Source organism: Mauremys reevesii, linkage group 1 (genome assembly GCF_016161935.1).
Source record: "Mauremys reevesii isolate NIE-2019 linkage group 1, ASM1616193v1, whole genome shotgun sequence".
Classification (NCBI taxonomy): domain Eukaryota; kingdom Metazoa; phylum Chordata; order Testudines; family Geoemydidae; genus Mauremys; species Mauremys reevesii.
In genome coordinates, this window is record NC_052623.1 from 178,176,979 (window position 1) to 178,204,392 (window position 27,414).

Genomic DNA, 27,414 nt, shown 5'->3' on the forward strand with positions numbered 1-27,414 from the left:
AAATTAAGGCGACTAGTTAGGAAAGTGGACTGGACTAACATATTTAGGGATCTAAAGGCAGATGACGCGGGGGTTACTTCAGGTTGAAGTTGCAGGAGTTGTCAGAGGCATGTATCCCGAGAAGGGGAAACGGCTCGTAGGTAGCAGTTTTAGACCGAGCTGGATGAGCAAGCGTCTTAGAGGGTCATTAAGAAAAACAGAAAGCATACCAGGAGTGGAAAATGGAGGGATCAGCAAAGAAACCTACCTTATTGAGGTCAGAGGGTGTAGGGAAGCAGTGAGAAAGGCAAAGCGACGGGTGGAGATGGACCTAGCGAAGGGGATTAAAACCAATAGCAAACGGTTTTTTAGCCATATAAATAGGAAGAAAACCAAGAAAGAAGAAGTGGGACCGCTTAAAACTTTAAACGGAGTGGAGATTAGGGATAATCTTGGAATGGCACAATATCTGAACGAATATTTTGCCTCGGTCTTTAATGAGGCTAATGAAGGGCTAAGGAATAGTGATAGAGGGACCGATGGGAATGAAGATATGGGGGTAGACATTACGGTATATGAGGTAGAAGCCAAACTTGAACAACTTAACGGAAGTAAATCGGGGGGCCCGGATAATCTTCATCCTAGAATATTAAGGGAATTGGCGAGTGATATTGCTAGCCCGTTAGCGATAATTTTTAATAAGTCTCTAAATTCGGGGGTTGTACCGTTTGACTGGAGATTAGCTAATGTAGTTCCTATATTCAAGAAGGGGAAAAAAAGTGACCCGGGTAACTACAGGCCTGTTAGTTTAACATCTGTAGTATGCAAAGTCATGGAAAAAATCTTAAAAGAGAGAGTGGTTCCGGAGCATGAGGCCGATGGCAACTGGGATAGATTACAGCATGGATTTACGAAAGGTAGATCGTGCCAAACCAACCTGATCTCCTTCTTTGAGAAAGTAACAGATTTTTTAGACAAGGGAAATGCGGTGGATCTAATATATCTGGATTTCAGTAAGGCGTTTGATACGGTACCGCATGAAGAATTACTGGTTAAATTGGAAAAGATGGGGATCGAAATGAAAATCCAGAGGTGGATAAGGAGCTGGTTAAAGGGGAGACTTCAGAGGGTAGTATTGAAGGGGGAACTGTCAGGTTGGAGGGGTCTTACCAGTGGAGTTCCTCAAGGTTCGGTTTTGGGTCCGATTTTATTTAATCTATTTATTGCTGACCTGGGAACCAAGAGTAGGAGGGGCTGATAAAGTTTGCGGATGACACCAAGTTGGGAGGTATTGCCAATTCGGAAAAGGATCGGGATATCCTCCAGGGAGATTTGGATGACCTTGTAAACTGGAGTATTAGTAACAGGATGAAATTCAATAGTGAGAAGTGTAAGGTTATGCATTTAGGGATGACTAACAATAATTTTAGTTATAAGCTGGGGACGCACCAGTTGGAAGTAACGGAGGAGGAGAAGGACCTAGGAGTACTGGTTGATCGTAGGATGACTATGAGTAGGCAATGTGATGTGGCCATTAAAAAAGCTAATGCGGTCTTGGGATGCATTAGGCGAGGTATTCTAGTAGGGATAAGGAGGTGCTAGTCCCGTTATATAAGGCGTTGGTGAGACCTCATTTGGAGTATTGTGTGCAGTTTTGGTCTCCCATGTTTAAGAAGGATGAATTCAAACTGGAACGGGTACAAAGAAGGGCCACTAGAATGATCCGAGGAATGGAAGGCCTGTCGTATGAAAGGAGACTTGAGGAGCTCGGTTTGTTTTCCTTAACCAAAAGAAGGATAAGAGGAGATATGATTGCACTCTTTAAATATATCAGAGGGATAAATACCAGGGAAGGAGAGGAATTATTTCAGCTCAGTGCTAATGTGGACACGAGGACAAATGGATATAAATTGTCAGTCAGGAAATTCAGGCTTGAAATTAGACTAAGGTTTCTAACCATCAGGGGAGTGCAATACTGGAACAGCCTACCGAGGGAAACAGTGGGGGCGAAGGACCTCCATGACTTTAAGATTAAGCTAGATAAGTTTATGGAGGAGATGGTATGACAGGATAACGGGCTTAGTCAATAGGTCAATTAAGTGCCACACTGGTAAATAGTACAATGGGTCAATGATATGATATAACCTTTTTCCAGAGGGTATGGCTGGAGAGTCTTGCCCGCATGCTCGGGGTTCAGCTGACCGCCATATTTGGGGTCGGGAAGGAATTTTCCTCCAGGGAAGATTGGCAGTGGCCCTGGAGGTTTTTCACCTTCCTCCGAAGCATGGGGCAGGGGTCGCTTGCTAAAGGAGTGGGTGGATCGGCTTATGTGGCCTGCATCTAGCAGGAGGTCAGACTAGATGATCATAATGGTCCCTTCTGATCTTGAATTCTATGATTCTATGTCAGGACCTTGTCAAGCCCCCAGACCCATAGCTGGTCGTGGCTGCAATGTATCATGGGGATGTGAAGCCCTACCCTCAGGCCTGGATCACCTTGACTGTGAGAGGGGATATGAGGATTATGACAGTGGGCCTGGCACCAAGGTTGGCCTAGCCCATCATCTTAGGTCGAGAGTGGAGCAGCTCCTTGGGGCTCCTGTGCACCATGAGCCTCGATTCCCAACAACCCCAGGGTGTCTTTGAGGGAGAGGTCCTGGAAGGGACAGACTGGGCACCCAGGAACCTCAACCCAAGCAATCAGCAATACCTAAAGTCCGACCAGGACCTTCCTGATGAAGGGGGTGATTGTGGGCCTCTCACTCATGGCGAACCCCCTGTTAGGCTCAGACTTTAACCGTGACTAGTGGGAGGACCCCACCCTGGGACAGGCCTATGAGCTGTTGCCTCATGTTGATGGGAAGATCATGGAACTCCGCTCACCCTCAGGCAATGCAGTATCCCCACTTCTAGTTGACAGGCAACTAGTGAGTCGATCGTGACTCCTGGACCCAGGACATCCAGACCCAGCTGGTAGTCCCCCATTGCCACCAATGGGCCATCTTGCAGCTTGCCCACACCATTCCCGTGACCGGACATCTGGGGCATGAGAAGACCTTAGCCCAGATCCTGACATGGTTCTTCAGGCCCAGGGTACACCAGGAGGTAAAGGATTTTTGTGACTTCTGTCCAGAGTGTCAACTCACAGCCCCGTGAGGGGTACTGAAAGCTTCCCTTGTCCCCCTGCCGGTGATCGACTCCCCCTTCGAGAGAGTCATAATGGACCTGGTAGGACCTCTCCTGAAGAAAGTCAAGGGGTTCCAATATATCCTGACCGTTCTTAACTACACCATCTGGTTCCTGGAGGTGATCCCCCTCCAGAATGTCACGGTGAAAACTGTGGCTGCAGAGCTCTTTAGAATCTTTCCCCAGGTGTCTCTCCCCAAGGAAGTCCTGACAGACCAAGGTACCAATTTCAACTCACAACTGTTCCAACAGGTCTGTGACCTGTTATGAATTAAAAAGCTACAAATGTCCATTTATTACCCGCAGACTGATGGGTTTGTAAGGCAGTTTAATCGAACCCTTAAAGAGATGATGTTGAGGTTTCTGCCAGAAGATCTTTGCCACTGGAACCAGTTTATCCCTCCCCTATTATTAGCCATTAGAGAAGTTCCCCAGTCCTCGAGAAAGCTGAAGATGTCAGGGAGGTTGCACTGTGTGTAAATCAGAGCAGAATTTTGACTGTGTATTTTTGGTAAAATTAATTATTATGTTCCTGCAAATGCCTGTGAGGCCAAGTAACTGATAGGATGGAATTTTTCAAGTACATGAATTTGTCATTATAGTAAAACAATATGAAACAATGATACTTTACTGTATTGAAAATTAGGTATGTAATAAGGGTGTATTCCCTTTCCAGACTGCTTTTTAGACAAGTTGGTTTGAACGGACTTGTAACTAGGAATTGAATCCAGAGTTAACTTTCTCCCAAACATAGGGGGTTTAGTGTTTACAGCCCAATGCTCTAGTCCATTATACCACTTTTACACTAGCCTGGCTTCGTTAAATTCAATAAAGTGCAACTGGCATGGAACTGATGTAACAGTGGAGAATCACACCCACTGGGTTCTGGTTCAGCTCATTCAAGAAACTGGCTCAGGACACAGACATTCAGATCAGAATTTACCATCAGTTTTGGGGGAGTTGAGTTTCATATCCAGAGTTATAGTTCTCTCCCAACTTCATACATAAGTACTGTAGAATTGCTTCACCACTGCCTTGCATCTTGTGTAGCCACTTACTTCAATGCAAAGTTCATGTAAGATTCTCCCATATTAGAATGGCAGTATATTATCCTGACATTGCACAGATGTGATAATTACACAAAGTGTAAGTCAATGGAGAATAAATTCACTGCTTTTCTGCTCAGCTGAAATTCTCAAGCTGGCTAGGTTTTTGTATGCTATTCTATAGTCAGGTTTAAAAACATTGAGGTTTTTTTAGAAAAAAAAAATTCTAACCACCAAGACATACACACTAGCCTCCCAAGTAACGGGGCAATCATATTGTACTTGTTCTTATCCATTCCTGTCCCTCTGGGTTGTTGTCTCTTCCGTTCTTAATTTAGAGCCATTTTCACATTAAGTAATATCTTATTTCACAAATAGCTCCATCAAGTCCTTTCACTTTAAACTCTTCTGTATAGAGAATTTACCTCTATTTGTTCTGTAAAGTCCAGTGTACATAATACTGTTATTTCCCCCCAGAGTACAGAACCGTGCTACACAAGTTTCAATTGACTATTGTTGAACACTGCATAATAAAATGTAACTCTCTGTCTTTTAAAAATGGCAGTGCAATACTTTTGAGTGGTGGCATTGAAAAACAGAAATCTGATAACTCACTGTCATTAAAATCATTAATCCTGACCTTTCAATGCTATTAAGGCATCTTAAATGAAATATTTCAAGAAGTGTGTGTTAGAATGAAGGTAGTACCTGGCTTTTGTGGGAGGTTTTTTGTTGTTGTTGTTGTGTGTGTGTGTGTGTGTGTGTGTGTGTGTGTGTGTTTGTTTCCGTTCTTTTTCCTTTAGATTTCAAACCTCAAAAATCTTTGAATAAATACCCACTGTTCTAGGAACCAGTACTATCAGACATAATCATTTAAAAAATGTTATTCAGTCAGAGAAACACGAGTATCTTAAAAATGTCCCACTTTTTTTCCTCCTCCTAGAAACATGAATACATCATCAGCGATGTTATCCACTGGAAATGGGCCATTTGTAAAAATCACCAAAGCAGCTAACCAGAGCCTAATACTTACACCAAGGTAGGCATCAGTACATCTTTCTCATATTAAGGATCAAATTGATGATAGTGGGTAAATAAAAATAAATATAATAATAAATGCCTTGTTCTACTTTACTTTAGTTGAGAGCCAGTGTGGTCTAGTATATAAGGCACTGCACTGGGAGCCAGGAGACCTAGAGTCTATTCCACCTCTGCCATTGACTTTCTGTGTGACCTTGGGCAAGTCATTTCATGTCTCTGTTTCCTCTGCCATGTGTTGTGTATTGTAATCTTTGGGGCAGGGACTTTCTCTATGTGTTTGTATTTTACAATCTTGGTTAGGGCGTCTATGTGCTACTGTGATTTCAATAATAAATAGTACTGTTCTTGCATAGCATTATGTATCCATAGATCTCAAAGTTTTTACACTAAGTATCATTAACCCCATTTTACAGATGGAGAATAAGGGGTCCAGAGAAGTGAGGTGACTTGGCCAATGTCATCGCTCAGATTGATGGCAAGAATAGAAGAACCCAGATCTCTTAAGTCCCAGTCCAGTGTTCTATCTTGTAGCCCACACTGCTTCTCATATGAAATATAAAATGTTAGGAAAATACTGAAAACTGGTAGTTTGGGACCAATCTATAACAAGAACAGAGAGCAATACAAATGTAATAGCCGGCTAGAAAAAAAAATGCCCTTCTCTTTCTGCTTGGATATGTTTTAAGGAAGTGGTAGTAACCAAACTAAAATGAGGCCTGTATAGTTCTTCTGGCTTTATCTCTGTATCTTTCTCACGGAAATCAGCTCATTAAGCGAAGAGCTGTTCAGAACCATATCCTAGCCCCTAATTTCTTTTACCCTATATTATATCTGATGTGACTTTGAAGGATTCCTACGGGTTTGGAATAATTGGGAGCTTTTCTTGACTATAGACCCTGAATTTAATAGTTGCAAAGAATTACGTTCACAAGGGGTGCAGTGCTTTAGGCACACCTATAAAAGGAGAGGTGCTTGCCATTGACTAGCAAGACAGTTTACACTTCAGTTAAAGTAGTGCCTTAAAGGAGCTAAGAAAGCTTAGTAGTCCTATCACATTAACAGTTACATTTTCCTGGAACCTTGATAGATGCACTGACACAGAAAATCACCATATAATTGCTCAGTTGCTTAGACTGGATTGAAGATGGGATGCATCAATAGTCTTGTAGGCTTCACTTATGAGCCATATTGCACAATAGTAAAGCTATAGAGAATATTTAATTTGCTGCAGAGTTTTCTTTTTCCCTGCTGGAAGCTGATTGATACATTTTCTGTTCTAATTCTATTCTGTTAATACCAAATATTTATCAGTCTCACTGGTGGTGGAAAAAAACCATCTTAGAGTAATGGAGGATCATTAAAAGCTATTTTTCTTTTTTTAATAAAATGTACGTCTAAACAAGCATTGCCATGAAAGATCTTAAAGAGCAGCCTATGATTTAAAGGTGTCTTCTATTACTATCAGTTAGACACTAAAGAATGAGGAGAGCAAGAGGAAAAGGAAGAAGACCATTCATCTTAACTGCATTCCTACTGCAAAAAGAGATTTATTTTCTGTTTATCATCTGGACTCTTGATAAAGATCACTTTATTATGGTGATACCATTATATTCTCATGTAGTTTCACAGAAATTGTAATGTTACACAATGAGAGGAGGATGAGAGTGTTTTTCTTTTAGTAAAATAAACTAATAATAATAAAAGTCAATTAATAATCAATACATGAAGGCAAGTTCCCACACTGCATTTAGTCCTTACTCAGTCAAAACTCCCTTTGAACATCATAGGAGTTTTGACTGATTAAGGATAGTAAAATGTGACCCAGAGATGAAACCACTGTTCATATCTGGGACACCCCAGGAACTTATTTACTAGCAGAAGGATAACATTTGCATTGGGCCAGAAACATAGGTGGGGCAATGCACTAAGCAACTCTGTGGCATGGCAGGCTCCACAGCCAGAGACAGATTAGGGATTTGTGGGGACCTCGGCCAGAGCAAGTGGGGGCCCCTCTCCACCCCCCTCCTCCAGCAGTCTCCCCCCAGCGCTCCTGCCAGGGAAATGGGGTTGGGGCATGGGGGCTTGTCCCACCCCACCCCCCAACCTGGAACTCCTGGCGGGGAGCAGGGGCTTCCCCCACAGCCCAGATGGAGCACCGGGAGGGCAAGAGGAGCAGTGCAAGCCCCCGCGCCCTGACCCCACTCTCCGTCAGGAGTGCCAGGCAGGTGGATCAGGTCGGAGCACAAGGGCACCTATTTTTGGGGGGGCCCCGAATTGTCCAGGGCCCGTGGACATGGGCCCTGTTGTCCCAGTGGCTAATCCGCCACTGTCCACAGCAAGAAATATTTCTGCTAAGAGCAGCTGGGAAGGATAATATTTACGCAGACATCAAAGTCATCCACCACCACCACAGGAGTCACGGCCAGCCCAACTCATATATAGCGTGTGACAAGTGGGCCTTTTGGAGATAACGCAGGGGAAGCAGTCAGCACGCACCAGGCCTCCCTGACATTTCAATGGGAGAGGAGGGGGATTAGAGCTGGGCAAATAATTGATTTTTCTGGTCCATTGGCAGCTCTGAAACATTGAAAAACAATGTTGGTTCGAATCAAACCAAAATAAAAACTTCTGAAAAAAACTGGCAAATTGAAAAAGTCGAGAAGTTTCATTTTGTGTCGAACAGAACATTTCATTTGACCCAAAATAAAATGTATTGTTTCCTTTCCAGATGCTTTTAAAAATAATAGCAAAGGAAATTAATGGCTAAATTCACCAAATGTGGGCATGAGGGGAAGGAAAAGAGGTAGTGCTGACTATCTTATAATTTTTATCCCCGTGATTAGAGCGCTCATGCAGGATGTAGGAGACCCAGGTTCAGTTCCCCCCTTTGCCAGATGTAGAAAAGGGATCTGAACACAGGTCTCCATCATTGCAGGAGTGTACTCTAGCCACTGGACTATAGGGTAGGCTGCCGTGGGGGTGTTTCACTCTCTCCTGTTGAAACTGTTCTAGTGGTTAGGGCACTTTTCTGCAATATGGGACACCCAAGTTCAAATCCTTTCTCCATATCAGGTACAGAGGACAACTGGATTCAGCTGACTGCCCTAAACACTAAAGTTTAGGCTAAAAGTTATAAGGGTGGTGGCACCACCTTCTCTTCTGTCCATTTTGCAAATCACACCTAATCCCAAATCATTGTTTTGGCCAAAAGCATTTGGCAAATTTGTTCCAAATTCAGAAATGCTTTTAGGCTGGTCCAAACTGCATGTTTGGGCTAATAAACTATTCAACTGAAAATTTTCATCCAGCTCTAAGAGGAATTGATCCTCCTCAGCTACCCAGCTGGCAGCCATAGGAATGACAAATAGGGATGAACTGTCCAGATCCAATCTCCAGACTGACAGCTCCAACATGAAGTCAAGGCCCACCATTTGAAGTCCCTCTGATCATGGCAATCAGGGGGTGTCAGCAGTGTAAGAAATACCTCAGTGAGTTGCCACTCCTACCCATAGCTCCCTGCTGTAGATTAAAAAGTAGGAGATGCTAGATGTTGTATCGCCATCATAGAAGGCATGGGCCCTGTCCAGATGAGCTAACGTTCTATCCCACCTTCCGCTGAACCTGCATAAGGAGTGGGCAGCATTAGTTCCTGCACCCTCTGCAGCTCCATGGAATCCATACAAGGCAGTTTGGTGGAGATGGAGCTCATTTGCAAAAATTCCCAGTTACTGTGCAATCCTGCTGGAAGCAGGTGTATTCCCTGCCCTACCCCTTTCTGTACCAGCTTATTCATCCTCCCTGCCAGATGGCCCAATGCTCAGCTGGTTTACATGGGTTTATGCGTTTTCAATGGGAGTTTGAGTAAAGACTGAAGAATTTGATTTCAGTGGTGTAAACTACATTCTTGGCGTTATATGTAAGACTGAAAATAGATGTTTGCAATGTGAAAACTATACAGTGATGCTGGATTACAATATGAGAGTGTATATTATTGTATAATAGGGAAATATTGATAGCTACATTTCTATAATCATGCTATATTACTCTGTATACATTTAAAAAAACAAACTATGTATTAAACTAGTCCTCTGTTGATATTCTTTCCTGGTATATTTTTGTATATATCAGATTTAATTGGTGGCACAGGCACTGTCCCCAGTGCTCTGATTTATTACAAGCTATGAAGATAATCTTAAAACCTCTGGGTGTCAGAAATGCTTGAGTAGTTTTGATCTGTGGCCTTGTACTCTTCAGGCTTCTGGCTTTATGTCTCTTCTAAATAATTCCTAAGCCTTTATATGTGTCTATATATAGTCTACAGTGCAGTGTTATCTCCATGAAAGCTACACTGATATCAAACTAATATATATATATATATATAAAAATTCTTTGGTTACACTGATATCTAGTGGCAAGTTCCTGAATACACCTAAGAAGGCAGCAAAAAATCCATATTGAATTCAGTTTGTATTGGATTCAGAATTTTAGCAGAATTTCTCCCCTAAAGATTAGGCTATTTTTATTTCTACAATATGCTGTTTTTAATCAAATGTCCAACAAAGGAGAATGTATATGTGCAATATCCATATTGTATATTATAATTAAAACTTACATTTAAGCATTTGGTAGTACAGCCAAATTACTGCACATTAACACTGTGGTTTTCCTTTAGAATAAGGAAACTTGATGTACAGAAGGAGTTTTGTAATAATGCTAAATTGCTCTTAAACGTACTTATGTAATGTCACCTGGCCTGCAGATACCTGTATTTTTAACAACTGTGCTTTCATTCCAGCAAACAGTGTCTCGGTAATCTGGTGATTCATCTGCAATGCAACAATAAACGTAAGTAAATATTTCATAAGAAACTTCCACTTTAAAAATCAAATTGTTGGCTCCATAAACTTCATGTCTATTGTTTGAAAGATTTTGGCAGTGAAATATAAACTGTATTTTCATATAAACAATGAAGCAGGAACATTTACAATCTTCAGTTGTTTTCAGACTTAAACATACAATGGGTGCAAACAAAAAGAAGATATCCACACCACACCCCTGCCCCCAAACTTTAGGAAAGATCAGATCCAGTTCCAGACTGGAACTTTGTATCTGGGGCACATCTTGAAAAATGGCATAAATTAATTTCAGACTTCCCCTCCCCTTTCTGATGCTAGCTTGTGGAAAACGACTCATAACTCAGGAGATCGGTGCAAGGATTGTAGGTGGAAGTGATGCCAAAGAAGGAGCTTGGCCTTGGGTAGTCTCGCTGTTTTTTAATGCAATACCTACATGTGGAGCTTCCCTCATCAGTGATGAATGGCTGGTCTCAGCAGCGCACTGTGTATATGGGTAATGTTTACTTTCTCCTTAAGTTAATACATAGACCATGATGACCCTTCCAAAATGTACATGTACCCTGATGGGAAGATGCTCATTCATAAAGCTGGGTTACAGGATGGCCCTGACCTGTCAATTGGATATGTATGGGGCAACACTGCTAGCCACTTAGGGTATGTCTACACTGCGATAAAAGACCTGTGGCATGTCCATGGCTGACCCTGGTCTGCTCACTTGCGCTCACAGAGCTCAGGCTGCAGGGCTATAAAATTTCAGTGTAGGTATTCAGCCTGGGGCTGTAGCACAGACTCTGAGACCCCGCAAGGGGAGAAGGTCTCAGATCTCATGCTCCAGCCCAAGCCTGAAAGCCTGCACTGAATTTTTTAGACCCTCAGCCTGAGCCCTGCTAACATGGGCTCTGGAACTTGGTACTGCAGGTTTTTATTGTAGTGTGGACAGACCCATAGAGTCCCATTGAAGTCAATGGAAACCACATATTCACAGGGATCTCCCGTTATGGATCCTATGAAAGGGAATAGATGTAGTTGCCTTTGATAGCAAGGGACTGAATTCATTGACCCAGGAGGTATGTTCCAATCCTATATTGTTATGTTCTGATGGATCTGACTGCAGAATCAAGGCTCACATTTATGCTTTTAATAATATTCTGTTATTTTTGCCTCAGTAAAATGACTTTTTCGTGCTAGAATTATGTTGTTTTGCCAGATTAATTGTTTATTTTCAAAGTTGAAAAAGAATTCTTTAGTGGTCCAAAGGCCCATCAGATAAATTATTCAGATTAGGTACTTGAAAATCATTCCCAATAGCAAAACTGTTCAAATGGAGAATAGCCAGAGTCAATAGAAAGTATGAGGGGAAAACTAATGTAGGGGGCTTGAGACAGTCCTGTAGGATTTTTCAAACACCTAATCTCTCTTTCTTTCTCTCCCATCCCCCGATGTATAATGTTGTGGTGGAAACTCATGTACAGCAGGGACCCAGTTTTATAAAAATGACATTACTGCTGAAGTCTGCACCAGACTAGGGAAAAACCTGAAATTAGTGATAGGTACAGTTAATAACCCAGCTCATCATTTAATTATTATGTATTGAATTATTCATTCACCTAATAAGAGATGGAGTCCAGCTCACAGAGTTCTTAGTAGCCCCCATTTCAATTACTTCAGTAAGGAGTCATTTAAATCAAGAGACACTTTTTTGAAAATGGAAGGTTGTATACATTAAATATATGATACCTCATCAAGCATTTGCACTTTATCTGTAATTAATTTGGTGTCTTCATTACTCATTGAAAGCTTTCCCAATGGTGTGAGAGTAAAGAATGACATCATATCTCATAAAGGTAAATTTAGTGTTGCCTGTGTAATTATGACTCTCTGCTGTACACCATGAGAGACCGATCAAGATTTACACTACTCTACACAATTGGAATAAATCTCAATTTGTCTGAATATATGTTTTAATCACCTCAAGTAGTCTCTATGGTGCACTACCCAGAATGTGAGGAGATGAGGTATATTTTAAAATATTTCCTACAATATGTTACCATTATGTCTACAATTAAAGTGCTGTAGAGGGGACCAAGAATAGGAAAACATAGTGTTTAAAAATCATGGAAGAACTATCACTATTGTAAGAGAGTAAAATCCATTTATTTATGTCTGAATATTGGTGATGTGGCAGAATTTACTAAAGCCTTCTCTATTCATTGCTACCTATGAACACTTAGCAGATGACTTCCGAGTAATCTGCTACATACCATCTATTCATCTCCTCGATGATCATACTCTATTACAATGACTTGCCACCATTCCTTCTGTGATAACTGTCTCAAAGTTATTTCCATCTCTGTGCCTGATGTGACCAAAGTACATGAGTTTGTGCCTGTTGATTTCTAACTACAGAGTCTGCTTCTCTCCAGCAATGCTCCTAACATAAACATTCCTCATCTTTTCTATCCAGGAGATATGCAAAAGTCTTTGCCAGTACCACATTTCAAGGGCTTCAGTTTTCTTCTTGTCAGCAGCCTTAATTTCCCACAATTCACATCCGTACGTTGCTATTGAGAAAATTAAGTTTTTCACCAGTTGAAACTTTGTACATTTTAAAATTCTGGTTTTTTTCCAAACTTTTCATTGCGGAGCAAACTATTCCTATATTTCTTCCAATTTCTTTAAAACAGCCTCCATGGTTGGATATGTATGACCCCAGATAACAGAAATCATTTATTACCTCTACATCTTGAGCATTAATCAAGGTGTTTGCTTACATCTTGTTTTTGTGAATCATGAAGTTCATTTTCACTATATTCAGAGATAGTCTGTATTCATCAGTAACTGTTTTTTTACAAAAACAACTTGGAGTACTTGTGGCACCTTAGAGACTAACAAATTTATTTGGGCATAAGCTTTCGTGGGCTAAAACCCACTTCATCAAATGCATGGAATGGAAAATACAGTAGGCGGGTATATATACACAGTACATGAAAAGATGGGAGTTGCTTTACTAAGTGGGGGGGAAGGGTCAGTGCTAACAAGATAATTCAATTAAAGTGGGAGTGGGCTATTCTCAACAGTAGAATACCAAGGGAGGAAAAACCACTTTTGTACTGGTAATGAGGCCAACGTAATCAGGGTGGCCCATTTCAAACAGTTGACAAGAAGGTGTGAGTAACAATAGGTGGAAATTAGTTTTTGTAGTGACCCATCCACTCCCAGTCTTTATTCAGGCCTAATTTGATGGTGTCCAGTTTGCAAATTAATTCCAGTTCTGCACTTTCTCATTGGAGTCTGTTTTTCAAGTATTTTTGTTGAAGAATTGCCACTTTTAAGTCTGTTATTGAGTGTCCAGGGAGATTGAAGTGTTCTCCGACTGGTTTATGAATGTTATAATTCTTGATGTCTGATTTGAGTCCATTTATTCTTTTGCGTATAGACTGTCTGGTTTGGCCAATGTACATGGCAGAGGGACATTGCTGGCACATGATGACATATATCACATTGATAGATGTGCAGGTGAACGAGCCCCTGATGGTGTGGCTGATGGATTAGGTCCTATGATGGTGTCCCTTGAATAGATGTGTGAACAGAGTTGGCAACGGGGTTTCTTGCAGGGATAGGTTCCTGGGTTAGTGTTTCTGTTGCGTGGTATGTAGTTGCTGGTGAGTATTTGCTTCAGGTTGGGGGGCTGTCTGTAAGTGAGGACTGGCCTGTCTCCCAAGGTCTGTGAGAGTGAGGGATCATCCTTCAGGATAGGTTGTAGATCCTTTATAATGTGCTGGAGAGGTTTTAGTTGGGGGCTGAAAGTGATGGCTAGTGGAATTCTGTTACTTTCTTTGTTGGGCCTGTCCTATAGTAGGTGACTTCTGGGAACCTTTCTGGCTCTGTCAATCTGTTTCTTCACTTCACCAAGTGGGTATTGTAGTTTTAAGAATGCTTGATAGAGAACTTGTAGGTGTTTGTCTCTGTCTGAGGGATTGGAACAAATGTGGTTGTATTCTTAGAGGTTGGCTGTAGATCATGGATCATGTGATGTGGTCTGGATGAAAGCTGGAGTCATGTAGGTAAGTATAGTGGTCAGTAGGGTTCCGGTATAGGGTGGTGCTTATGTGACCATCTCTTATTTGTACTGTAGCGTCCAGGAATTGGATCTCTTGTGTGGACTGGTCCAGGCTGAGGTTGATGGTGGGGTGGAAATTGTTGAAATCCTGGTGGAATTCCTCAAGGGCCTCTTTCCCATGGGTCCAAAAGATGAAGATGTCATCAAATTTAGTGCAAGTGGAAGTGGAATTAGGGGCCAAGAGCCGAGTAAGTATTGTTCTAAGTCAGCCATAAAAATGTTGGCATACTGTGGGGCCATGCAGGTACCCAACAGTGACTTGACGGTATAAATTGTCCTCAAATCTGAAATAGTTGTGGGTGAGGATAACATTATTGGGGATATTGTTTCTGATGGCTTGTAGTCCATCTTTGTGTGGAATGTTGGTGTAGAGAGCCTCTACATTCATAGTGGCTAGGATGGTGTTTTCTGGAAGATCATCAATGGATTGTAGTTTCCTCAGGAAGTCAGTGGTGTCTTGAAGATAGCTGGGAGTGCTAATAGCGTAGGGCCTGAGGAGAGAGTCTACAAATCCGGACAATCCTGCTATCAGAGTGCCAATGCCTGAGATGATGGGGCATCCAGGATTCTCAGGTTTATGGATCTTGGGTAGCAGATAGAATACCCCTGGTCGGGAGTCTGTGTAGATTTGTTCCTGTGCTTCTTCGCTGAGTTTCTTGATCAGATGGTGCAGTTTCTTTTGGTAACCTTCAGTGGTACCCTTCAGAGGGTAATAGCTTGTAGAATGTGGTGTCAGAGAGTTGCCTAGCAGCCTCTTGTTCATATTCCGACCTATTAATGATGACAACAGCACCTCCTTTGTTATCCTTTTTTATTATGATGTCAGAGTTGTTTATGAGGCTTTGTTGAAGAATAGCCACTTTTAAGTCTGCTATTGAGTGTCCACATATCTATTCAAGGGACATCATGTTCCATCATGTGCCAGCAATGTCCCTCTGCCATGTACATTGGCCAAACCAGACAGTCTATACGCAAAAGAATAAATGGACTCAAATCAGACATCAAGAATTATAACATTCATAAACCAGTCGGAGAACATTTCAGTCTCCCTGGACACTCAGTAACAGACTTAAAAGTGGCAATTCTTCAACAAAAATACTTGAAAAACAGACTCCAATGAGAGAGTGCAGAACTGGAATTAATTTGCAAACTGGACACCATCAAATTAGGCCTGAATAAAAACTGGGAGTGGATGGGTCACTACAAAAACTAATTTTCCCATGCTAATTTCCACCTATTGTTACTCACACTTTCTTGTCAACTGTTTGAAATGGGCCACCCTGATTACGTTGGCCTCATTACCAGTACAAAAGTGTTTTTTCCTCCCTTGGTATTCTACTGTTGAGAATAGCCCACTTCCACTTTAATTGAATTATCTTGTTAGCATTGACCCTCCCCCCCACTTAGTAAAGCAACTCCCATCTTTTCCTGTACTGTGTATATATACCCGCCTACTGTATTTTCCACTCCATGCATCTGATGAAGTGGGTTTTAGCCCATGAAAGCTTATGCCCAAATAAATTTGTTAGTCTCTAAGGTGCCACAAGGACTCTTCGTTGTTTTTGCTGATACAGACTAGCACGGTTACAACTCTGAAACTTGTTTTTTACATACACCAATGTTTGTTGCATTTCAATCACTATAGAGAACTGAAAGAAATCTGGGTGTTCAGCTTCAAGCAGGCTCATAAGTATTTATATTGTTTGTAAATCAATTAATTCAGTAGACATTTGATTATTCAAAACAACTTCAACTATAAAGCAGGTCTCTAACTAAAGTACATGCTATACAGCTCAGCAATCAATACAGATTGTAGAGGAACAAACTTTTATTTTATTTTTTCATTTAAGTGCTATGTTTCTATTATGTTCAGATAGTCTTAACTTTTGATTTTCTAGATCTTTTTTCAGCTGTGGGTTAACAAAATTAAAAATAAGATTTCTAACGGTATGTCTACTCTGCAATCAAAAGGTGTGATTGAAGCATGTCTAGACATATCTGAGCTAACTTTGATCTAGCTAGCTTGAGTAACAATAGCCATGAAGTTGCAGCAGCATGGGCTAGTCTTGTCCACCCCAAATTCTGAGTACATACTCAAGAAGCCACTGCCCCTGCTACAGTGGTTTCACTGCTATTGTAACTTGAGCTATCTTTGAGCTAGCTAAATTAAAGCTAGTTTGGGTATGTCTATATGTGCTGCAATCACACCTCCCAATTGCAGTTTAGACATACCCTCAGTCTACCATCCCCAAAGTATTTCATGCTCATAATTTTCTATCTGAGGGATGATTATTAATTGCATGGGAATTTTTAATTTCAGCGGTTTAAAGGGTCATAATAATTAATGATTCTTCCATAATTGTACTATTGTCCAAGCAATTCTGTATAAATGTATTTTTGGCTTAATACCAAAAATTAACTAATAATTCTGTGATATGAAGAATTAGGCCACTAGTGCTGTCAGAAAACAGTAAGCAATTTCAAATGAGAATATGCTACTCCACTTAATCTGAAAAAATATACAAAGTGTGTATATATATATTCATTCTTGAGGGGATTAAAGATTAATACAAATTATACATGGCAAATTCTTCAAGTCCTGCATTTGATCATAAATAATTGTGAATATTCCTTGCAATCTCTAGGAGGAATTTAATACCATCTCAGTGGAAAGCAGTGCTGGGCTTGCATACCACTTTGAATCTGACATATCCTCAAACGGTAATTGAAGAGATCGATCAAATTGTCATAAATCCTCATTATAACAAGCGCACAAAAAATAATGACATTGCTATGATGCATCTTCAATTCAAAGTGAATTATACAGGTAGGATTGTTAATCTTCTCTTACACATTTATTTACTCTGTATGAATGAATTTGAGCTAGCTCCAGGTGGACTAGTCAACCTGACTTTACTCAGTAATGACGGGTTAATGGGATACTTGGACTTGTCCTTGTAAATTAGATATAATCTTGGGAAAACCAACCATAGCGGACTCAGTCCTGCGCTTGTTAGGAATTTTGCCTGAGCAAGGAAGAGAGGGTTTGGATCAATGTGCATTTTGGTAACTGACATCACAAACACCAGAATACTGGAAACAAGTTGAAAATAATTATTTCTCTTTCACAGATTACATACAGCCTATTTGCTTACCAGAAGCAAGTCAACAGTTTTTGCCAGGAATGAATTGCTCTATTGCTGGCTGGGGAAGAACTATATATCAAGGTGAGTCACCACACTTTCAAAAATACCACAAAAATAATGAGGAAAACTCTTTGCTGGATGTCAGAGATGTATTTTTTACTTTACATGTTAAAGTCTTGAAGTAATGGGAAATCTACCACATCGCTTGGGAAGTTGTTCCAATGGCTAATTTCCCTCCCTGTTAACAAAGTATGTCTTATTTCCAGTTTGATTTCCATTATCGTGTTTCTGATTGTGTGCACAGAATAGAATTCAATGTGAGCTGCCTGTAAATATTTGTGGGCTGGATTTGTATGTAATAGTAATACTTGCCTCTTAAATAGCATCTTTCATCAGTATTTCTCAAAGTGATTTACAAAAGAAGTATTATAATTATTTTGCAATTGAGGAAACTGAGTCACAGAGTGGTGAGGTGACTTGTCCAATATCACCCAGCAGGTGAGTGGCAAAGCCACAGCCAGAACTAAGGTTCCTGAGTCCCAGTCTAGTGCTCTCTTCATTCAGCCACCTTCTGTAGCATTAAAGGTCTCTAAAAAGGTCATATACAGTACTGTGACTGTTTTTTTGCCATTCACTATAATGGAGTACTCTTCATAAGGAAAAAAATGTCTATCATTTCCTTGTTTCTGTAGATGTAAGGCTGAAATCCTGCCTTTCACTCCATTTCATCTTGCCTAAGCAACATAGGATGCAGAGAGAAATAAAATTCAGATCCAGATTTTGAATATCCCAGCCTTCAGGAGCATTTGGGTGCAAGAAGTTGGTTCTAGACCTCTAGAGGGAGGCCATTTTCATCAAATCTGATTATTCGGTTTGGATGAGCACCCAGTTCATATGCCATACCACAAGCTCGTCAGAAGTGAGAGAAAGAAAAGGGGACGTCAGCTGTTGAGAGACTTCAGTGAGGGAAGGCTGTTTATCTAAACTTCTAAAAATTAAAAAATATATATTTAGGCTCATTTTAGACAAAAGGCTGAAATTCAGGCCCGGTGTTAACATTTCTGCGGTTGTTTGCTTGTTCTTAACAAAGATCCCATATTGTCATGGCTGGGTTGTGGGTAGCCAGACCTGGTAGTCAGAACCAGAGTCACAAGAGAGGAGTTAGGGTCAGGAGACAAACTGGAAGTTAGAACCATGAATCACACGCCAGGAAATCAAGCCAGAGGAACAGGAGCAGGATGGCACACAGTCCAGAACAGGGTGGAGCCCAGTTGTTTGGATAGCTTCCTGTGCCTGCTGCTGGACCAACAGGCTAATCAGCTGCTCCGGGACTCCACCAAAAGTACTGAAAGGGCAGAGCTTCAAACTGGGGCTGGGCTTCTTGGATCCCAGGTAAGCAAGCCTTAGCAGGCTGCCAGATGGAGGGTTGGAGTATGGCTGTTCCTATAAACCCTGGAAACCCAGGTTTATGACTGTGGGTCATGACACATACATGCTGCCATGCCCTAATGTATCCAACCACATCAATGACAGAGAATTCTCGCGTACATGTTTTTGGTGGCAAACATTTTTAAATGTCCCATATGATTATTTTAAAATGTAGTGAACAATTGTTCCTGCCTGAGATTTTTTGCCAAAATTTCAGCCTGCAGCCAATTTTTATATTCCTTACATAAACGCCCCCCCCAAATAATAATTGCCATTTAAAAATGAACACACCCTGAAATGTATTTATACTTTGCTTTATAACAAAGCAGATTTCCACTTTTCAGAGATTGTTATTGCAGACGGAGCCAAATTCTGTCCTGAGACAAAGGAGGTTGCACAGGGGAATCTGATGGCAGAATGTAGCTCATAGGATATTATTATGACTGGTAAAGATGCCTACAGAGGAAAGAATGCAGCTTGACTGTTAGAGCCTAGGCTGAATTTCCAGGGCTGAGAATTTAGATTTTCATTTTGTAAATCAAGCATATTGAGCTGGTGTCACAGAGCAATAAACATGGAACAACTCTGCCATTTTTGCTGAGCTACTTTCAGAGTACAATTGCATCGTAAAACTTTGGTTAATAATTAATAACATAAATTAGTGTAGGGGGTTAAAATGACCAACTGAAAATCATACAATATACTCAAAGAATCTAGGTAGTCGAAGCCATGTTTTTAATTAGTCCTTAGATCCATGCATCATAATATTCATTTATTTTAATCAGGGCTGCCCAGAGGACTCAGGGGACCTGGGGCAAAGCAATTTCAGGGGCCCCTTCCATAAAAAAAAAGTTGCAATACTATAGAATACTATATTCTCCGGGGGGGCCCTGTGGGGCCCGGGACCTGGGGAAAATTGCCCCACTTGCCCCTTCCCCTGGGCAGCCCTGATTTTAATGGTCTTCATTAAGTTATTTGAAAAACAAAATTTAGTTGTGATCCCTATTATAAAAGCTCAGGATTTCATTCACTACTGTTTACTCAAGAACAACTCCAATGACTGAGAAGGAAGCGGGGGCCTAGTGCACAGCACACTGGACTGGGACTCAGGAGACCTGTATTCAAATCCTAGCTCAGCCTTATTTCTCTTTGTGATCTTGGGCAACTCACATAATATACCCTCTGCCTCAGTTCCCCATCTATGAAATAGAGTTAATATATTCTGCCTCGCAGAGGATAAAATCCATTAATGATAGTGAGCCAGGGCCTTATAAATTCCTAGATACATTTTAGTGGGGTATAAACTGAAGTAATGACGTGGCAACCCAGGCCCTCGATAGTGCTGTGTAATGAGAGTGAAATATCTGAATCACTAAGAATAATGGCTGTTGTTTATGCTGTGCATTTTGATCAGTTTGGTTGTATATACTCTGTATTTTGATAAGGTTCCACTTCAAACATATTGCAAGAAGCAGAGGTCCCTCTTATAACAAATGAGAAATGCCAACAAATGATGCCAGAATATAATATTACAGAGAATATGATGTGTGCAGGCTATGATGAAGGAGGAGTCGACTCCTGTCAGGTAAGTAAAAACAACCCATTTGCATTGCTAATATTATATTCCTTCTAATTACCGAACAGCTCACTGGTTGGTCCTCTGATCATTAAAAACTAGCCACTCGCTGTCAGAATATAATTTCTACTCAGAGCCTTACATATTTCACACTGTAACAAGATACATGCTTTAAAGATTACAAGCTATTTTGTACCTCATAGACTTTAAGGCCAGAAGGGACTTTTCTGACATAAAAAAACCACTAGAGGGCAAAATGGGGTGTTGGAAGTGCCACATATTGAACTTCACACTGTTTCTGGTCTGCAATCTCCTCAAGAAGAAGAGATGTTTGTGGGTGGAAATGTGAGGTGCCAGACTTAAACACCAAGCTGACATAAGCCTAAGAAATACTTCAGATGGATGGATGGAAAACAGTAAGGGGGCATTACCTTCAAACATTTAGATTCCATGGATCCTCAAGAAATGGAAGCTCCAACAACTTGGAGGGGCTGCCCTTCTCTGTGACAAGATAACACTGTTGCTCTCTTATGATCTTCCTGCCCTCTAGCAGCATAGCTTCCTAAGGAGCCATTGTCCACCCCAGCTCAGCCTACAATGCACTCCCTCTCTATGGGGAGGCAGGCACAACTGAATGTTACTTAGTTCTGCTTCTAGCAGCATGAACTCTGTGTTTTTGCTGACTGCTTTCATCACATTATAATGGGAGCATGCTACGTAATGTGGTTCTCACTGGATCTACCCTATGCTGCTTCTGACTTGTGCCCCATAACTGCAAGACTAGACCAAATGAAGTTGCCTTTAGGGAGTTACAGCAGACTCTCAGAAAAAAGGAGGTCAGACCGCGTTGGCTCCACTCTGAACTCCTTAAGCTTGTGAGGCTTTCCCTACCTGTTTTGCTTTTATTTGCTTTCCCTTATGCCCCACTGAAGAGGGAAAAGCAAGGCCTTAATATTATACAGAGTGCAAGAGATCAGTGTTGTAATCGATGACCAAAGAACCATGAATTAGGAAGGATACAGCAAGCACAGACAGCTTGTAGGTTGCTGACAGAGTGAGAGAAATTCTGCAGCTGCTCTGCAGGCTTTGAAAGAGAGGTTTTATTTCCCCCAGACATTTTTCAGAAGTCCCCTGTGCAAAGCCCATTTAATCAGGATTTGTGCAAGGTAAGAGGGTACAACCTAAAGTTGATAAGTAAAACAATTAATGCAAAGGGTTCTACTGGGCTTCATGATTGATACAGTTCATGACTGACAGGTGTCTAAGAGCTTAAGATAACACGTTATGCTAAAAAAAACAGTAAACAGTGTTCTCTTTTGAGTATTTCTCCATGTGGATCCCCTTCTGGGCACATCGGGAGCATGTGCACCAAAACTGGGATACACACAGACAAAGCAGCTTGAAGATCTAAAGTTACTTTAAGATAGAGAGCAGTTCTTTTTTTAACTCTTGAATTTCAATATTGCAGGGAGATTCAGGAGGGTCCCTGATGAGTCAAGACAATGACAGGTGGCTTTTGGCAGGTGTGATATCCTTTGGCTATAAATGTGCATTGCCCCAGCGTCCTGGAGTGTATGTTCGAGTCACCCAATTTGTGGACTGGATAAAACAATTCATACGTTAGCTTGACTTAAAAAACAAACAAACAAAAAAACAAAAATAGAATGTAGAGACAAATATTAAGCAAGATTATAATATACCACTTAGCATTCAGAACTACTGGTGAGAGAAAATGAATACAGTCCTGTCATTCAAACTGAGATTTAGAGAAAAACAAACTTTTAGGAGGAAAACATTAAATATTAAGAAACTCTCTCATGTCACAAAGCAATATTTCAAAACATCAGCTGTCTCTTTTGCCACTGGTTCTTATCACTTTACATTGACAGCTATATGAGATATGGTTTTACTATTTGTCCATCTTACAGACATATTATTTAAAAAATGCCAATGCTCAGTACATTATGGAAACCTGCACAATGATTTAGAAGGAGTAAAGTTCTGTGATTTGCAAAGGGTACGCTCTTTATTGAGTAACAGCTATATAAATTATTAATCCCAGGCCAAACATGTAAACAGTTTTTCAGGGTTTTTATGCTTTCCTTCCCAACATTTATTCCCATCTCAATGCATAGGGAATTTTGTTTAATAATCCCCCTACATCAAAATGGGGCTGTATCCTAACTGTTTATGAGATCGTGAGAGCTCCTTTGTTTCTATTACAAACAGTTCTGGAATAAATTTTGTACCTGGAGATGGCATGCAAATAAATCTGGCTGCTTTATAATGGATAAACTGACCTGGGGCCAATTTTTTTCCCTGGTGTCACTGTTTTGGAATTAATGAAGTTACACCAGGGATGAACACAGTACCTTTTTATTATTATTATTTCTGGCAAACATCCTGGAAATTACTGCTAAGCTATCTAATTATAAATAGACGCTTGTGCACACAAAAGCCAAACTCTTCTGTTATAAACTGTAATGCTCTTAAAAGCATCTAACAATAAGCATCCTCAGCCAATTTTGCAAGGAAAATAAACATGCCACTCTAGTTGTTGCTTGGTATTTTACGTGTTTACTTTCAGTCATCAATACAAAGGACTTTAACAGAATGTTTTGGATTGTTTTGTTTTGGATTGTTTTGTTTTAACAATTAGGTTGAATCACCCACTAGAGGACTTCAATTGTGTAAAATATGAAATAGTCTGACTGCTTTAATTTCTTGGGTTCGTCTCCAAATAAAACTTTCTCTAAATGTAAACATAAATAACTGTGTACTCACAATTTATGTATGTTTGTATCTAATGATGTAATCATTCTAGTACAATATGGCATGTTCTATTTGCTTAGTGCCTGCTATAGAACAATTAAAATCTAATTAATTCCATGGTGTTACATAAAAGTCCAAAAAGAATTGTAATTATTTATATAGACACATGTAATGATGCCCATTGCCTAAGTGCCTTCCATCACTGAATACAGCTATGAACAAGGGCAATCAAATCTTCAGAATAAGAGTCTTGTAGACCTCATCCCTCTCTCCCCCCACTCCTTGCTATTAACATGAAGTAATGCCAGGCCTTACTCAGTCTGACCTTATACTGTGCCTGGAATCTTGCCAGACAATCAACCTGATTCTCTGTTGTCCCAACCTCGTGCCATCATTTATGCCAGTCTGAAGTGCTGCCATTCTGGTTTGACAATAGCAGACCACAAAAGGAAGGTGCGAGAGATGTGGGCTCTCCAGTGAAAAGGGCCTGTGGCCCACTCTGGGGTGTCTTGCTGTACAAGGTGATCCAACAAGAGAGACCGAGTAGATCCTACCCCTATCCCCCGACCAGGACAAAATGACTGTGAAAGATCACATCCAATACTACGAATTGCACCAAGAGGCAAACAGATAATCAGTGCATAGCAGTAGGATTATAACAGCTCACCTCACCCAATAGTGGACCCACAGATTTCCACGCTGTTACCACTAAGTCCACAGTCTAAGGGACCCTTTTTCTGAGATACAGGAGCCTGAAGGCCTTCATATAGCATAATGTCACCTGTTAATTCCCTCTCCTCTTTGCCTCTTCAACACAGTTTCCCAGACTGATTGCTGCTGCTAACTGCCCAACATTCCCCGTTACTCATTAGCCTGTGGGACAAAGAACTTGAAGAGAAAAGGTACTTGCATTCTCCAAACTTCCATGTGGAAACTCCTCCTCTGTCACCGACATTGTGTTGATCACAATATATATTGGTGTGTCCTTAAGTGGTCATTTCAAGCAGAGAGAAATGCAAAGTAGTGAGAGCATATGGGACTTATTAAATCTTTATTCCCCAACATCACCACCCCATTTTCTTCAATAAGTTGTTCTTTCTTTAAAATCTTGGATGTCTTTCTAAATATTGTTTACAACATGCATCCTCAAGAAAGACATCTCTCTCTTCTTCTGTGTCAGCAGGGTTCAACGGTCTTCAGGTAAGTAGGAAGTATGTACTCTGAGTCATGCAGGATTATGCTTTCTTTGTTATAATAATTAAAGAGAAAAGTCAAGTAATGGATGGGGAGAAAGTGAAACCAGGAGAGAAGTTCCAACAGATGGGGAAGACCATCAACAGGTGGGAGGATGTGTAAATAACACTAGGAAGGGAAATAGTGATCTGAGTTGTATCAAGAAAAGGAAGTAAGCACAACCCATAGAATAATGCTAATTCTGATGTCAAGTGTCTGAATGTCTTTACACGTGGAATAGCAATGGTATTGTGAGGTTATTGTGGGTTTTTTGTTTCTCTTTATCATAAGAGCAGTCAATGGAAAACTTACCTCTGAACTTTAAGAAACAAAATTTAACAGTTGACCCAACTTTTTTTTCTAAATTCTGGTTCTAATTAACAGACGACACCATATTTACGAGGGACAAAGATAATTGATGTGAAACCAAGAACAAAATAAAAAAGAATGGACATTAATGTTATTAAAAGTACAGAATTTAAAGATACTAACACCATCAGAGTATCACCATGGCATATTAGGGGAAAGCAATTTTCTTGTAATATCGATTTTAATATATCAATGTTACTTAAAAATATGTGTTTTCTTGTGTGATTCTAAAATGCATTATTACTAGCAAAATCTATTCACTCCTGTTTTTTATAATCTTTTGACTTTCATTTTAAGCATAATTTTAATATAAAAATATCAGAGGGGTAGCCGTGTTAGTCTGGATCTGTAAAAGCAGCAAAGAATCCTGTGGCACCTTATAGACTAACTGACATTTTGCAGCATGAGCTTTCGTGGGTGAATACCCACTTCTTCGGATGCAAGCAGTGGGTATTCACCCACGAAAGCTCATGCTGCAAAATGTCAGTTAGTCTATAAGGTGCCACAGGATTCTTTGCTGCTTTTAATATAAAAGATTCACTGACATCTCAGACTTTATACTACAGTGATACTTATAATTTTTGTCTTTTCAAAGGAAATAAAAATTAATATAGTTCCAGTATAGCTATTAAAGGCTGCATTTAAATCATATCTTATGATTGGTAGACTGATTTATGTCCACTCTGGAGAAATGTATCAAAAATATATGGCCATCCACTTGCAAAGTGCACTCAGTATGCAGCGTCAAGTGATTTTCCTGAATACTTGACTTTTGCCACGGCAGATCAATATCACAGCATTGGAAACTGTCTCTGCTAATGAGCGTGAGCTACAGAATAAAAATAAAATCTGTGCCTAAAGAATCAAGAGCGGTCTTGAAAATGTGCAAATAAATAACTGAGCAATCCATTTTTATCAAATATTTATGCAAAGATAAATTATTTTGTTACACTGTAAATTTATGTCCATTCAATTTACAGTACATCAACTAAAGTAGAATGTATGAGGGACTACAGGAAATAAATGCTATGATTACTACAAACAATTTTAAAACTGACACACATTGTAGATATTTCCCCCTATAAACTTCAAATGCATTGTCCATTCCCCTGCTCAGTTGTAACCGAGTTACTTCCCTTAGCAAAATAGACACATCCTCTTTCTTTCTTTAGCATGACATGGTTCATTTAATTAATAATCAAATGTTACATACAAAAATGATCTGAATAGTTGCCTCAAGGGGGAGCTTACAGTTCATCTTGCTGATCCATTGCAGTCTCAAGCCATTCCAAGCTAATGTGCTGAGATGACATTATAATAGAGCCTGACTGTAAAATATTATTTTTGCTTTGTGTTCAGTCATTAAATTGTTATACCTCCATGGTACTGTCCTTCCTGGGGTTCTTTGAAATCCATAATGTGGACTGGTTTGGGCTGGTTTTTGTTCTTCCTTTACTGAAAAATAAAAATATAAAATAATTTCAATTCATTTGATCCCTCTGTGGCTCAGCTTTAGGATGCAGCTAGGTCAGGATATGTCAGACTTGCATCCATCCATTAATTCAGAGTTGCCTCTGTTATTGATTTAATGTAGTTTCCCCTCCTACAATAAAGTTATACACAAGCTCTGCCGAAATGCATCACCACAGTGATCAGCAAAGGCAAAGCCACTAAATTATGTTTGAAAGGAGGGTAAATTATTTTGTCTCCCTGTAGACTTAGATTGTCCATGTTGTACTACATTGGTTAGGTTCAGATTTTGCCACCCTTCCTTATGTTAAGCAGTATCTTATGCTGAGAGAAGTCCCAGTGGCAAGGTTTTCTTCAACATGAACAAGTAGGACAAAATCTTTCCTTTAGGACTTGATCCATTTTCTACTGAAATCAATGGGCATTGGAGAAGACCCTTAGTGAACTGGTAGAAAAGTCCTAATTATGGCTGGTCAAAAAATTTTCCATCAACATTGTTTTTTTATGGAAAATTGGGGTATTGTATAGTAAAAAGTGTTTACTTTCCACTGAAAAACATTATTTTTCATCAAAACATGGAAGTCTGTAAAAGTCAATTCTGAAATGCCGCCACAGCACCTCACATTCCCATTCTCTTCTGTGGGCTGGGATCCCCAGCCAGACTTCATCTTGTATGATATATTGTGGCCAACGACTTCCAGGATGCACCTCAACCATGCGACTGACATGATGCATCACTTCCCCTCACCTAGAGGGGAAAATGGTGAATCTTGGGAGATGATATCAGATCAGGAAGCCCAGATTTTACAGGAGAATGGGAGCAAACTACAATACCTATGTGACACCATGGCAGCAGTTTAAAATCAAAATGCTTTGGTTCCCAGACATAATATTCATTTTTTTTATTTTTTCCCAAAGGGGGCGGGGGGTAATTGGAGTAATTGAAAAGATTCCCATTTACTTCAGTGGGCTTTGGAGCTGGGCTGTATGCTTCCAAACTTTACTACAGTTTTATACTAGTGAATCCAGACCATTTTGTTCATTTATGTCTGAGGTACCCTGAATGGAAAGTCTTCTCAGCAAAAAACAATTAAAATATGCACTCTCCAATACAACGTGTTTAAATATCATGGATGAGAACCTCAGTTGCTGTATATCTCCGATGAGTTCATTGAAGCTGTGGCTATTGACAC

The 27,414-nt window shown here is 40.3% G+C and overlaps 2 protein-coding genes across 2 annotated transcripts in view; one reads left to right on the forward strand and one right to left on the reverse strand.

The window, feature by feature from the left end:
• Window positions 1-22,001, forward strand: part of TMPRSS15 (transmembrane serine protease 15) — a 90,037-nt gene extending 68,036 nt beyond the window's left edge. The window contains 7 exon segments of the mRNA XM_039544193.1: window positions 5,154-5,249; window positions 10,047-10,096; window positions 10,426-10,600; window positions 16,873-17,054; window positions 17,359-17,454; window positions 20,247-20,386; window positions 21,846-22,001. Coding sequence (XP_039400127.1) covers window positions 5,154-5,249; window positions 10,047-10,096; window positions 10,426-10,600; window positions 16,873-17,054; window positions 17,359-17,454; window positions 20,247-20,386; window positions 21,846-22,001 — 895 coding nt within the window.
• Window positions 22,002-25,832: 3,831 nt separating this feature from the next.
• Window positions 25,833-27,414, reverse strand: part of CHODL (chondrolectin) — a 44,644-nt gene continuing 43,062 nt past the window's right edge. The window contains exon 7 of the mRNA XM_039497807.1: window positions 25,833-26,206. Within this exon, the coding sequence (XP_039353741.1) occupies window positions 26,122-26,206 (85 nt within the window). The 3' untranslated portion in view covers window positions 25,833-26,121. The remainder of the gene's footprint in view (window positions 26,207-27,414) is intronic.